Source organism: Tiliqua scincoides, chromosome 1, assembly GCF_035046505.1.
Source record: "Tiliqua scincoides isolate rTilSci1 chromosome 1, rTilSci1.hap2, whole genome shotgun sequence".
NCBI lineage: Eukaryota > Metazoa > Chordata > Lepidosauria > Squamata > Scincidae > Tiliqua > Tiliqua scincoides.
In genome coordinates, this window is record NC_089821.1 from 193,883,680 (window position 1) to 193,898,717 (window position 15,038).

A 15,038-nucleotide genomic window follows, 5' to 3' on the forward strand; every position below is an offset into this window, starting at 1 on the left:
TCGAGTGACACCCAACTGCAGGATGCAGCAAATGTCCCATTGGCACCGCTATGCCAGTGCTGGAAAGCACTGACATAAAGGGTTAGGATTGCACCCAGAGACAATTAATTCAGTTCTGGCAAAGTTGCCAGTTAATATGCAGATGGATTTCTGTTTTTTAATCAGAGAGCAAAGCACCCGCCCCCCAGCATCTGGCAAGTCGGATTCTCAACAGTTCATCCAGGTTTCTGCTTTCACACAGAAAACACACACCCCACCAAGAAAATAGAAAAGTTCCATTTATTTTCAGAAGCCAGCATGGTCTTATATAAGTAAAGTCATATGTATAAACTGCAACTGCTGATAAAAATGTTGACAGAGGGGTGCTAATGAAGGTATGAGTCAGATGCTCTTTGAACTAATTACAAGCATTCTGATTGCATTTCAAGTTCTTCAACGGTTTAAAGATCCTAAGGGGGACATTGGTCAGGATAGGTTTGTACACATTAAGTAGTATCTAGTGGGAACAGCTATGTAGAATCAGAATTGATGTGGAAATCTTACACAATGCACATCTAGAGAGAACAAAAGCTAGTCAGGTCTGGCAGGCTGAAAGCTTCACATTTCCTCTACCAGGTCTAATGTTACAAAAAGGCAAGTCAAAGGGAATACAACAATTAATATTCAAAACCCTATATGACATCCCTCTCAGCAACAGCATTGCTGAAGAATATTGGCTTGAATGCAACAGACCTAGGGCTAATGGAAGAAATTTCTGCTTGTGCAAAAGATGGCTCTGTTTTCTGCCTATTTTCCAGAAGTTCTCCTGCAGCCTCCACAGCTGCAGCTCTTAAATGCCATTCAAGAGTCCCCTGTCCCTTGGGGAGAGGATGGGGGCTGTAGAGGAAGCAGGAAAGCCCCATTTCATATGTGGAACTCAGCTCAGAGCTGTTAGGATCGAAGTCATTCTCTGTTAGGATTCAAGGTTTAAAAATAAACAACCCAAAGCCATTAAAACAAATGATAGTCTTACACTGTTAAAGCCTCACACCCTATTTTCTAAATTTTCCTTGATGTTTCCCAAGCAGATGGGAAAGTTGCATTTGGGTAGTTGCAACTCTGGGTAGTTGCATTTTCCTTGCTTATAATCTCAATATTCTTGTCACATTTGTAATTTCTACATCCAAGATAGTTTCTGCTTTCAGCAGTCACTTTTTTTTCTGAGAAATGATTTTTGAGGACCAAATATGATCTTCTACACTACAGGTTAAATTGTGAGTGCACACATTTGTTGTATGTATATTGAAACAGCTGATAAAATACTCAGCTATGTTGACACTGGGGGGTGCCAGTATACTGTGCTAATTACAGCTTCAGTACTACACTTCTTTGACAGAATTGCTCGTCTTCCCATTTCAAGTTACAGCCAATACATTCTTCGGAAAGAAACACAAGATTACTTGAAATTTGATCTTTGTCATGTAGGTCAAACAAAAATAAACTTCAGGTCAAATCTGGCATGCTGGAATTGTGACTCCTATTTGTAAAGTAGCACAATTATAAGAGAACACATTCTACCTTCAGGAGGGGAAAAACTAAAAAAAAAATATGTACAACTGAGTCACAAAGGTGTGTCACATTAACAATGTTGAATTGCAATGCAGAATCCCTTCTATGGGGCCAATTAAAACCAAATATTTATTTGACAGCACTGTACTTCTAATATGAAAGAAGTCACATTTCAGGGTTACACATGACTTCCCCTAATTCCCAGATGAAATATATTAACTTGAATTAATATTCAGTACACAGCTAACAGATTTCCCTATCGTTCACTCTGCAAACCTAGGAGCCCTAAAATAAAATCAGGAAAATACAGTTTCTCAATGGTCACAAGTGACTTGTAATATTTTTTATCCAGCAGATAATGAGATTCCTCTTTCACCTTTTGGAGAGGCCAAGCATCAATTTTTACAAAGCAAGAAGTTTTACACCTTCAGCAAACAAAATCTTTGTTTAAAAAGCTCATATGGATGGACTTCGAGCAACCTCAAAACAATGTTTTTCCTTCTACTCACTTTCCACCCCCTCCCCCCGTGGTATATTCACTTACATGCAGGAAGGGATGAAGAGTTTTGCCCAAGCTTGATGTTTTATGGTCCACTAGTAGCTTGCAGTCTTTTTGTCATACTATAGGGTCAGGGTTTGTCTAAGAATGAAGATGTTGTAATGCATAGCCTGCTCTTGCTTTCTGAAAAAGCCCATATATTACCACAGTGAAGATAGAATGAACACACTTCATGCCACAAGAGAAGGTAGAAGTGGCCTTGCTGAAATCACCACAGCTTTCTTCTTGTTTCCCTAGGCTAAGAACAGTGCTATACACCTTGGGGACAAATGGTGGGTGAACCAGAGGAAAGTAATGACTGAATTTTTTTTCCTTTTAAAGTTATTTAGAGAGGAACAGGAAGCAGGAATTAACTGCTTTCTGTTTAGCATTAGGACTATTTTCATCAGTTCTATTCTCTTCACTTCGTTTCTTCTCTGGCCATAATTATTTTTCATTTCAGGTCATGAGTATTATTGAAAATAATTTTGTCATGGGGTGGCCAAAAATGTATGGGTGCCAGGTACTAAATGACCTTGGTACACCACTGAGGGCATGATCCTAACCTGCGCTGGTACAGCCAGGTCACAGGGGCCTATGTTGTATTCAAAACAAGTTGAGAGGCTGCTGGAAGTCACCTTGGTGTAAGGGATATTTTTCCCCTCACCTTGTGTCGAACCCCAGCCTGCCCTATGGGGCTACTTGGATCTGCACCAGTTATTTAGCTGGCACAAATTCGAGCAGCCTGTGTAATGTTACCCAAGCTGGGGGTTAGGATATGGTGTGCACTGCGCTGCGAATCCCATTCCCCTCCTGGTTTTTTGAAGCACAGGGTCCTAAAATGAAAGGAGCCACCAGCATGATGTATCCAAGCAGCACTGTTACACAAGTGACACGCAAGAGCATGCCCAGCATGGGTGGCATAAAAGCAGCATGAGAAAATCCCTATGCTTACTTTCATAACTTCTTTTCTTCTCCAGTGACAGCAATACTAGTGACACTGGAGGGCATTAAGGTTAAGACCAGGACCCTCCAGAAATTTTTTCCACATAAAAAATTGTGCACACGCATGTATAAATTTCATTTAGGCAGGAGGTCTGGTCTAGAGGGTAGAGCCTCCATTAGCCTGAAGATAACATCAGAAGGTTGCCAGTTCGAGGACACCAGCAGCTCCCTGAATGGCTGAGAATGGCGAGACCTTGAAGCAGCTGACAAGCCGAGCTGAGTGATTCCACCTGCTCTTGGTGTGAGCAAGAAGCGTCTTGGCTGCCCTCCATGTGAGAGATGGAGCTGCTTGTCAGCCTGCGTGGGAGAACTGGAGGCCAGAAGTGAGACCAAACCAGGAAGATCCATTCTGAAATGTTGGTTCTTGAAAGAGAGAACCTCTATGTTTGTAAAAATCCCCTTGAGGGATTTAGAAATGCCTGCCTATGTAAACCGCCTTGAATAAAGTCAGAGGAGTAATCCGATGACCAGAAAGGCAGTATATAAATAAATACCTAGTTATTATTATTATTATTTAAATGAACTTTTAAAATTTGATTCTTCTTGCTTTCAATCACTGATATGCCAGTCAAATCTTATTTGATTTGGTCTGTGGAATTCCTTGCCACAGGATGTGGTGACGGCATCTGGCCTGGATGCCTTTAAAAGGGGATTGGACAAGTTTCTGGAGGAAAAATCTATTACGGGTTACAAGCCATGATGTGTATGTACAACCTCCTGATTTTAGAAACGGGCTATGTCAGATGCAAGGGAGGGCACCAGGATGCAGGTCTCTTGTTATCTGGTGTGCTCCCTGGGATATTTGGTGGACCGCTGTGAGAGACAGGAAGCTGGATTAGACAGGCCTATCGCCTGATCCAGTGGGGCTGTTCTTATGTCAAAGGTAGAGGTGCAACACAGCAAGACGTTAAATATGCAACATACAAACCCTTACTCTAGAATCAGCACCACAGTTCCATCAACTTATTCTTAATCTTGCTTTGAAAGGTTACGTTCATGCCCTCTTTTACCAGCTTTTCCACACTGCTTCTTTGGTTAGTAACAAACCCCCACACATGCATGCAGTGATGTACCTATCCCCTCTGTACCGCACAAACAGTCTTACTGAAGTGTAACATGTCTTTGCTTTCTTTAGGGAAAACCAAATCACTAGCACACAATCAAAATTTAGATTGCAAGAGAGCTGCCCTTTTTTTTTAATGTTACTCTATAAACACACCATGTATACCAGGTAATAACAACATTCCAGTCTAACCTTGTTTATTCATATGTAAATTCCACCAAAATCTTAGGTTTCCTGTGAGAGTTTGTCTCTAATGTGCGCCCATGCTGTTAGCAATCCTTTCACTCAGGGATAAGGTTTAATTGAAATCAGATCTGCAGAATCAGAACCAGCTCAATACGGACAGTTTGTTTAGTGAACCAAGTTGTTTATTAGATTCTGCGCAGAAAGAATATGTGCTTGCATAAATCAGTGATATTTATGTAAACAAACAGCTTATTTGGTAAGCAACATATTTAAGCCTTTAGGAATACATAAAGCTAGCATACGGAAATTCATCCACTATATAAAGGAGTACATCTGTGCTACCAGTTATTTATGAACTGTTAATGTTCAACAAAACAATATTGTCTTGTGGTACAGCTTCAGTTGACAGACAGAAGTACCAAACACAACTCCAAGTTTTCATACAACATAACAAACGCTCCCTTTAGCTGGAGCATCTGTCTGCATGGAGAAAGCGGGCTTCAGAATACTGTCTCACTGCTTAGGTTACTTCAAATAGCAAAGACTATCATGAATCAAGCTTGGGTCTAAATTCAGGCCACCCTGCAAGTATAACTTCAGAAAGAACAGCATACAATGTTGTGGCACTGTGCCCCCCAGTTCTCTTCTCCTTTACTCAAGCTGCTACTGCTCCGGTCCATAGAAATCAAAAGCAGAGGAATAACAACTTGCTCCCACCTTCTCCATATCAGATCGTCTTATCAAACAAAAAAGCTTATGGTTCAAGAATTGACTGCTGTGGCAAAATATACTTCTTTCACCACAGCCTAAGCATAGTACAGCCATTAATTTTAAAGCATAGCAGAAAGTGAATTTGCTGCTCCTCTTTCATCTGCACCAAAGCCTAGGATGAAATGCTTGATATCATCTACTGATTCTTTAGGAAGCCCTGGCTAATGGCATCTGGAATATATAAGCCATGAATAATCTATATTTCTCTCAGTAATTGCTATACAACTCCCATTCACAGGTTTCATGCTGGGCACACAGCAATCTTTCGACAAATACAGATAGGCAGCAGACTGAATGTTTTGCTGTCTTATCTGCAATCATCCCTGAAACTTCAGCAAGTTCATGAGGAAAACTCCCATTTAGGGACTTTCACTGAAGTTAGCTATAAAATTATCCAGTTTAGGTGTATCTAGTTCATTGACTTCCACTAAAAAGTATAATATTTATTGTTGCACTTACTGCAGATACTTGCCTATAGTACTTAAAATTTTTGCCACGTAATCAAGCTCCAATTATCACTTCGCCTTATCTCCGGGTCAATCAGAGGGCAGAGCCTTTCAACTCTGAAAAGTTTAGTTTCTTGCTAAAGGTCATTAAAGAGATGCAGAGATAGTTTGTTTCTACAGTAACTTTCCTGGGAAATTCCAGGCAAAGTTAACCTTTTATTCTCCTGCAACCTGGTTCCTTTTTGCAAATGAATGCATTTGGCAGAGGTCTTTTTTTTTCCAACACCAGGATGGGATTCTCCTTTCCATTTGAAATAAAGTCACAGGTTACAATTCAGTGCACCATTATTTAAGAATAACTCCCATGGAAAGCAGTGGGTCTACTTCTGAGTAAAAAGGGTTGCAAATATTTGCAGCTGCATCTCTCTGCTGTGAATTGAATTGCACTCTCAGTTACGTGTTATGGGTTGTATGTTGTATGTAGAGCTTCTGACTTAACACACCAGACACCTTAAAAGTGGATTTGATTCATGGATCTCCTGCAGTGGTTCCCAACCCTTTTCACTTGCATAACCCTTGGCAGCCTATTTCCATAAATTGTACCCTTCATATTAGCAAAATGTTTTTGTAATAATACCAGTCCTCATCTGTTCTCTATGAAAACCCAGACTTCATGTATTCATCACATATTTTCTCTTTTCATCTGTTTGAAGAACAGAAGACTCTGCCTTTGCACTGTTTTGCACTAGAAGTGTGCTGAGAAATTCTGGGTGAATGATCACTTTCCATATTATGTTTCAGCTTTTTTACTGTGCTGGTTTTCAATCACTGGTTCATACATGAATTGATGACCAAAAACTAGCTATTGGTGGGACTTTCACAGCCAACTAGCTACCTCCCTCCTGCCTTGATGGTCCTTGCAAGGCTTCCTGCCTTGCAAAGCATTCTGGAGCATGACCTGCCTTTTTCTACCATTATTCCATTCTTTTTCAAGTACCCCTAAAGGTTCTGTTGAGTGTCCCTGGGAGTACATGAATACCAGGTTGGGAACCACTGTGTTACTGGTATGTTGTTTACAGTGCACTTACTCTGATAGTGTTTACAAAAAGGTGGTGAAAACCGGAATTTAAAAAGAATAAAAATGTATCTTATGATCTTTTACTATGTTTTTAATAAATTAGAGACTGTACAGTTCTTACGTAAAAATTAGTGGTAGGTTATTTTTCAGGATCTGGCCTCGGGTAAATTCAGACAAAACTATAGTCAGACACCCCCCTAAGCTTAAACCCCCCCCCCCCGACTTATCTGAGGGTCATCGAAAATTTCAAGATTGTTGACTCAAAACCTGCCCTCAACTTATCTGTGGGGTCGACTTATAGGCAAGTATCTATAGTGCTTATAACCCAAAGATTAAAAAGCATTCCACAATATATGGAGTTTCTGAGTAGCCAAAGAACTTCTGGGATGAAACATCGATCTGTAACCTTCATAATCTGCATGGCATACATCTCAGTTTTGTATAGTTCATGTAAGAAACTATCATAATTTGTTAGGTCACTTAGGAAGCTATGTTGAGCTTCGGGTGTACTACAAAAGTATACAAATGGTATACTTCTGTAGTATATGACAATGGATAGCAAGAAACAAAAAAGAGAACTCAACATTCAGGATTCATCTCCTGGTCGTTACGAGTTCACATGAGCCAAGGTCAACATACTTGTTTCTACAGATGGGCAGCCTGATCCAATGCCAGGGCAATGCAGTGGCCTGTGTACTGCCTAGCAATGGCAGCACACACAAAAGTGCCACAAGTGCCACCTGCAGACAATGTGCAGTGCCTGCAGAGAGGACAGCACCAGTTGTGCTAGGCCTTTGCATTGGCAGGACACCAAAAAGGAGCATATGGTGTGCTCTGATGCTCAACGGGGAAACGTTTTGGGGTGGGGAGAGGGAGGGGTAATGCGGGAAGGGGGCTAAACTGGGCGGGCTGGAGGGCAGTTCAGGCCTGGGAGAGGCATGGAGATGGCGGCAGAGGCTGCCACTGAATCCTATACTCTCTCTCAAGCCTCTGAGCCTAACATAGGTCTCCTCAGCCCTGTGCCAGCTAAGTAGCTGGTATAGAGCCAGGTATATCCATTGGAGTAACTAGAGTTCTACACAAGACAAGGAAACTGATGTTCCCTTACCCCAAGGAGACCTACGGCTGCTGCTATGGCCCCACAGGATACAGCAGTGGCTGGTTCAGTGCCAGTGTACTGCACAGCACCAGTCAAGCATAAGATTGGGTCTTTAATCAGTGAGCAGACATGCCTCCTTAGAAGATCATAATTTAATAAGAGCAGGTATGAAAGTAATACAATAACTATGCAGGAAAGAATGTAGTGAAGTCCTCAAACACTTGACTTGGAAGCTGAATCAGCCACACCATTTGTGAATTTCAAATTCACTGTTTTCGAGAGCCCTGTTTGCACAGCCTAGGGGTGTGCAAACCCTGGGGATTTGTACAACAAATACAATTTGTATCCCCTGGGGGCTGGGGATAAGAACAGGCCCTCAGTTTGGCTGTACTTGTTGTAAGAGGCGACCAAACAGCCACCGAGTAGATGGGACTCCTCAGCCTGGGAAGGCAGCTCATCTGAGAGAAGGAAAACTCTGATCCCAAACCTCCACTGCCTTTGGCTATATCCAGTCATGGAAAAGGCTTCAGGAGTCAACGTTGAGGCAAAATCCGGAGCCGGAGTCCCTGAGGCAGTTCATGGCTGAACACAGTCACGCTCTGGCAACTCCTGCGACGCCGCTGGAACCAACCGTATTGGCTTCTGCCTTTCCATTGGATCATTCCAGCGACATGGAGAGGGGGGATTTGCTGCATGGGTAACAGCCTATCCTCCATACCTTTTTTACCCGGAATACACGGTCAGCCGCTGTGGTGTGTTTGCCCAACACTTTGCAGATAAAATTGATCGTATTTATTGCGACTTGGATGTCACATTGACAATGTCTGACGATGTCCCCTTGGCAACTGCTTGTCCAGGGTTGTGGGATTCTTTTCAGCTTGTACAGCCTGAGGATGTGGACAGACTCCTTTAGAGTGTGAGGCCATCTGCCTGCCTGTTTGACCCTTGCCTAACTTGGCTGATAAAAGCTGCCCGGGGTGGACTGGCTGAGTGGACAGGGAGGGTGGTCAACTCTTCCTTGATGGAGGGGACGTTGCCACTCGCTTTGAAACGGGTGGTGGTTCACCCCCTCCTGAAGAAGCCCTCCCTGGATTCCACTGTGTTGGATAATTACCGGCCAGTCTCCAACATCCCGTTTCTGGGCAAGGTAATTGAGCAGGTGGTGGCGACCCAACTCCAGAGGGTCTTGGATGAAGCGGATTATCTGGATCCTTTTCAATCTGGTTTCAGGTCGGGCTTTGGGACGGAAACTGCCTTGGTCGCCTTGGTGGATGACCTATGCCGGGGACTGGACAGGGGGAGTGTGTCCTTGTTGGTCCTGCTGGACCTCTCAACGGCTTTCGATACCATCGACCATGGTATCCTTCTGGGCCGATTGGCCGAGTTGGGAGTTGGAGGCACTGTTTTGCGGTGGTTCCGCTCCTACTTGGAGGGTCAGTCCCAGATGGTGGTGCTGGGGGATGCCTGTTCGACACCCTGGCCCTTGAAGTGCGGGGTGCCGCAGGGTTCAATTCTGTCCCCCATGCTATTTAATATCTACATGAAACCGCTGGGAGAGGTCATCCAGGGGTTTGGAGTGGGGTGTCATCAATATGCTGATGACACCCAGCTCTATCTCTCCTCCAGACTCCAGGGTGGCAGTTGAGGGCCTGGAGCGCTGTCTGGAAGCAATGAGGATCTGGATGGGGGCTAATAAGCTGAAATTAAATCCGGATAAGACAGAGGTGTCTCCTGGTTCGGAAATCCTCGATGCAGGTACTGGACTATCAGCTTGCTGTGAATGGGGTTGCACTCCCTCTGAACGAGCAGGTCCACAGCTTGGGGGTCCACCTGGATTCACAGCTGCTCCTGGATTCCCAGGTGGCAGTTGTGGCTAGGGGGGCCTTCGCTCAGCTTCGGCTGGTGCGCCAGCTGCGGCCGTACTTGGATCGTGCAGACCTGGCCACGGTGATCCATGCCACAGTGACATCGAGGTTACAGTATTGTAACGTGCTTTATGTGGGGCTGCCCCTGAAGATGGTTCGGAAACTGCAATTAGTGCAGAATGCGGCGGCCTGTGTGGTCACTGGAGCTAGGCAGTTTGACTCTGTTAGCCCGCTTCTCCAGGGGCTGCATTGGCTGCCCATTCATTTCCGGGCCCAATTCAAGGTGCTGGTTTTGACCTTTAAAGCTCTATACTGCTCTGGGTCAGGGTATCTTAGAGATCGCCTACTCCCGCAAAATCCGGCTCGATAGACCACAGCTGCGATACAAGGACATCTGCAAGAGGGATCTGAAGGCCTTAGGAGTGGACCTCAACAAGTGGGAAACCCTGGCCTATTAGCGGCCCGCTTGGAGACAGGCTGTGCAGCATGGCCTTTCCCAGTTTGAAGAGACACTTGGCCAACAGACTGAGGCAAAGAAGGAAGGCCCATAGCCAGGGAGACAGACCAGGGACAGACTGCACTTGCGCCCAGTGTGGAAGGGATTGTCACTCCCAAATTGGCCTTTTCAGCCACACTAGATGCTGTTCCAGAACCACCATTCAGAGTGCGAAACCATAGTCTTTCGAGACTGAAGGTTGCCAACATGTTTGCACAGCGGAATTATACAACAGCAATGGATATACTGTACACTCTTCCAACACTAAAGAACAGGATACCAGAAGAACCTAAAAAAGTAATTTTTGGTAGATTTAGAAAATAATCATGTTTTTTCCAACAGACCTTTTCTAAACAATTATGTTCACAGGTTATTATGCAAAGTGGCACATTTAGAATTGAGATGGTTAGGACAGTAACTTTAATGTCTGAGAGGGATACCAATTTTTTTACATGGACATAATATAAACCTTCCTTGTAAGATATCCATGCAATTTGCAGTTATGCAACTGACATTTCAATTTAGGTAGAGCCCTTTGACAGCAGTGTTACTAGATTCTACAACAGCAGCGTAAAGAGGAAAATTGCAACAAGATTAGCAGCAATTCCTGTATTTAATGTTATTTAAAAATCAAAGTGTTACCTAAGGCAATTATCTTGCAGCCTTTTCATATCTACAGGGAAAAGCCTAAGGGGAAAATAATTGACTTTGCTAATTTTACCCTTGACAATTATGAAATAACTCTGCATTTCATTATAATTGCAAAATTTCACATTTAATTGTCAGCCTTGATAGAAATACAGCGATAAACGCCTCATACAAAAGCTTAGACAATTGCCCATAACACCATGACAGAATTAGTTCAGGACTAATGGTGCAAAATAATGCTAGAAATCTTGAATGTAAATTACATTGTGTACACCAATGGTAATCACTGAAACAAATATGTGCCTAGTCAATCATTGTAGTCTTGACTCATGTCTGTAGTAAAACATTTGAAAAAATATCTGCTGAATTCATTCTGTTGCAATACATGGGGAAACTAAACTTCAAAAGGAGACTGACAAATTAATCGAGGATAGCCTTCCATCAATTTGTTAATGAAGATGACCCTAAATAAGAGGTTGCTGGAAACAGAAAGTGGGTAAAAGAGAGCAGCATATTCTATTAGCATTCTGCAATGTTTAGGGTTGCCAACCCTCCAGGTTTGGCCTGGAGTCTCTAAGAATCAGTCCTGATCTCCAGATGATTAAGGAAAGCAATCCTGGAGATTTTAATAGGTTGTCCTTTGTTCTGCATACATTATGTCATGCTGGGGGGAAAAAACACTCCAGGGATAGCTTCACCCGTAGCTCACAATTGCAGCACTGTTTTACTAAAAGAAATGGTCAGACTGGGTTGGCCTATCCACAAGGCAAACTGAAGCAGTTGCCTCAGGCAGCAGATTGGTGGGCAGTGCCCATCTCTGTCTATCTACTTGCCTCTTCTGCCAGCTTCCTCCTCCTTCCATGCTCTAGTTTGGAAGAGGAAACGTAGAGGGAAGGAGAGTGTTGAGCTAGAACACTGGAGAGTGGGAAGAGCAGAAGCTGCCACATCATCCGTTAAGGAGGCAACATTCAGCATGTCACCTCAGGTGTCAGGCAGTATTTGGCTGGTCCTGTGATCAGACTTGCTGTTCAGGAGCTGCTTGCAAGGTGAATGTAGATCAAGGTGTATATAGTTCAAATGTAGCTGAGCAATTCAGAACAAGGAACAAACTTTAAGAAAGAAAAATCTTCTTACTACTATTATGAATAAAATATTTATATTTCACTTAATTTTGTAGTTGTTTTACCTAGCAAAACAAACAAAAGGATGGTTCTCTGTCCCAGTAGAAACACAGTAAAAAAAAAAAAAAGCAAGAGGCACACCATCAAATGACCATTGGAAAAAAGATGATCTGTTGGGGTAAATAGCGGGTATTCCTTTAACTCTTTTTAAATATAGAGTTAAATATAAGAGAGCCACAACTTTAGAGATGCCTTTTAGTCCAGTCAGGTAGGTACATGCGCTAGTGCTACAGTGCCGGCTTCTTTCTCCCCTTCCTTTTTTGTGGTTAGATTCTGACTTCTAGAAGAAATTCTCCAGGGAAGGCAGTAGGTAGAGAAAGGCTACTGGAGAAGGGAGAGAGTCAAAGCAGTAAAGTGTGATATGACCAGAAACTTCCAGCTATCTGATAATGCGGTTTATATGGCTCAAGGCTTATGAACTTTGGCCACCAACTGGATGCATTTTCAGGCAGGGTATTTAGGGTGTAATCCTAACATACTCACCTGGGAGTAAATGCCATTAGAACTTACTTCTGAGTAGACATGCATAGGATTACACTGCCAACACACTACATGGACAGTTAGAGTTATCAAGCAGGACTTCCATGGCCTTCACCCAATCAAATGATTTTCAAATTCAACAAGGATTAGTACTTCTATTGCAACTTTTTTTACAAGGCAAGAATAAACTTAATGGGAGGGAAGTTTCATGGCTTATTATATTTCCTGTCAAATGTACACACAAACTTAACACTTACATCTTTCATAATAATAAAATACCACATTAAATTCAGTATATCTGTCAAGACATTTTTACAGTTTATGTTCCAACTGTTCAAGCTTTTGTTTTGGGTTTTTTTTTAAAGACATAGGAGAGTATGCGTTGATAAATAAATTGGCTGCCATAACTGTATTCCACTTATGGTATATAGAATGTATTAAAAGCATCCAGGTGTCAAAAATGGAGGAAGTGTTAACATGTTTTGGCAGAACTTTCAGACATGAAGCCTAATTGTTTTTAAAAAAACACCAACCAAGCCGTTCTTTTATGCTCATTTGCTATAGGCTTGATCAGTGGCAAGACTTAAATTTACATCTTTCTGCACAAATTCTTAAAGACACAGTAACAAAAAGCATTTAACCCAAGTTTTCTCTCAGTCTATGTACAATTATTTCGGGCAGCTTTCTCTTAATTTTAAAAATGCATTTTATCCAAATCAAGTTAATACAATAACTTTTTTTCTGTGAATATTAAAAATGGGTTCACACAGGAGACCTTTCTATAGACATTACAATATTCTGGTCATGGACACATAGGACAATTCAAAAGTACACAACAGATCATAACTATAGTAGTAGTTGGCAACCAGTAATTCCTAAAACTGCAATAAGTGCTACCCTGACCTGAGAAACTTGCTGCTGAACTTCTATCAGGGAGCATCAAGTTCACACACTTTACATCTTGCATGTAAGTAGATACCTAAGGTTGGTTAGAACTCTTCATGTGTGTACAAAACAGTGCTGTGTTATGCATCCCTAAGTTCTCTAGAAAAGGTGAAATATTAGCTAATACAAACTAGTGTTAAGCATTAGGGTTAATATACAGAAGGAAAGCAATTCAGAATTTCATTGCACATTTGGAACAGTTTTCAGGTTACCTTAATGCATAGGAGGAGGAGGATGCATTTGTACATAGGAGGGCATGAACTTGCCCAACAAGTTCTCCAGTGATTTCTTTGGCAGGAAATGTGGCAACAGCTAATTTAACAATACACACTTTATATACTCAGTTTATTTCAAATAAATTAAATTTTATATCTAGTAAAATTTCAGACAGCTGAGCAGCAAATGCCTTTTATCTGACATCTAATGCCTCAAGGGAGCTAGATTGCTAAGAAAATGTGCTCTGCCACAGAAGACAACATTTCCTGAACTCTAAAAAAAGAGTTTAAACCTTTCTCCAAAGTAATAAAAACCACATTACCTTCGTGTTTTGCAGTTGAGCAAGGCTTGTGCATGCATTTGCCAGAAGAAAATCACCACTTAGAACAGCCATTTTATTTCCAAACTGCATATCTTTCAATGGACCATCTGAAGACTTTAGTTCACCAATGTTGACTATTCCTCGATGTACCAGGAAGGCCGTGTGGATCAGTTCTGTAATCTCTGCCAGACTTCGTTGGCTTCAAAAGCAAAGACCATAAAAATTTCAATTTCCTTTTGAAATTGCTAAACAATTGCATTACCTGTAGGTCTGCTATAGGAAAGTGCTGAAACCTACATCACAGCAAGGCACATACTGGAGCAAATCCAGGGTTCAGTGCTAGTAATGAGCCTAGCACCTGGAAATTATCTTGTCTGATTGACCCTTTTGATTAGCTTTTTTCCCACCTAACATGGTTCTTTAAAGTAGAGTTTTTGAAATTATAGGATAGTACACATTTTAAAAAGAAAACAAATAAGAATGTGGATTTTTTTCATCTCACTTTTCCCAATGCGTGGGCAATTGTGAGAAAAAACAAAGGGAGGATAGTTTTACTAGATTCATCCAGTATTTTTTTTTTCCAAAATGAACAATCCAATTCACATGCACTTTAACATGCTTAAATAAATTATGGTATTGTATGTGTGGAAGCCAGAAAACAAGGGAAAAGCTTTTTAGATATGAAAACTCAACATTCTTTTTGCTTCAGAATAGTTTTACTTCCTATCTCTACATGGTGTCATGAAATTGCACAGTCACAACCTTAGGGCTAAAAAAGGGTTAACACTTTCTGGGGCAGGGGATGAGGAGAGCCTGAGAAAGAGACTAACAAGACACTCTGATGCTCCTGCTGTCATTGTCAGGGCAGCCCTTGGAGGAAAATGTCCATATCAATTCAGTTTATCAGATGGACAGCTGATCAACATTAAACAGACTTGCTCTGGGCAGATTGAGCTGAGATACCTGCCATGAATATCAATGAGAACCCTTTACTCTCAACAACTGAGGTCTGTCATTTCTGACTGCTGCAGATCCCAAGACATATGGGGATCCCTAGTGATAAGCACATAAAGCTGCAGCTCTCTCAAGTGATGGCTCATTTCCCCCAGCTGAAGGGACACATTAATATCCTGAGGAGATCAGGCTTGCCT

At 42.1% G+C, this 15,038-nt stretch overlaps 1 protein-coding gene across 1 annotated transcript in view; it reads right to left on the reverse strand.

The window, feature by feature from the left end:
- The window catches only part of PDSS2 (decaprenyl diphosphate synthase subunit 2), a 98,297-nt gene that overhangs the window by 37,253 nt on the left and 46,006 nt on the right, over nucleotides 1-15,038 (reverse strand). The window contains exon 3 of the mRNA XM_066613139.1: nucleotides 13,888-14,086. Coding sequence (XP_066469236.1) covers nucleotides 13,888-14,086 — 199 coding nt within the window. The remainder of the gene's footprint in view (nucleotides 1-13,887; nucleotides 14,087-15,038) is intronic.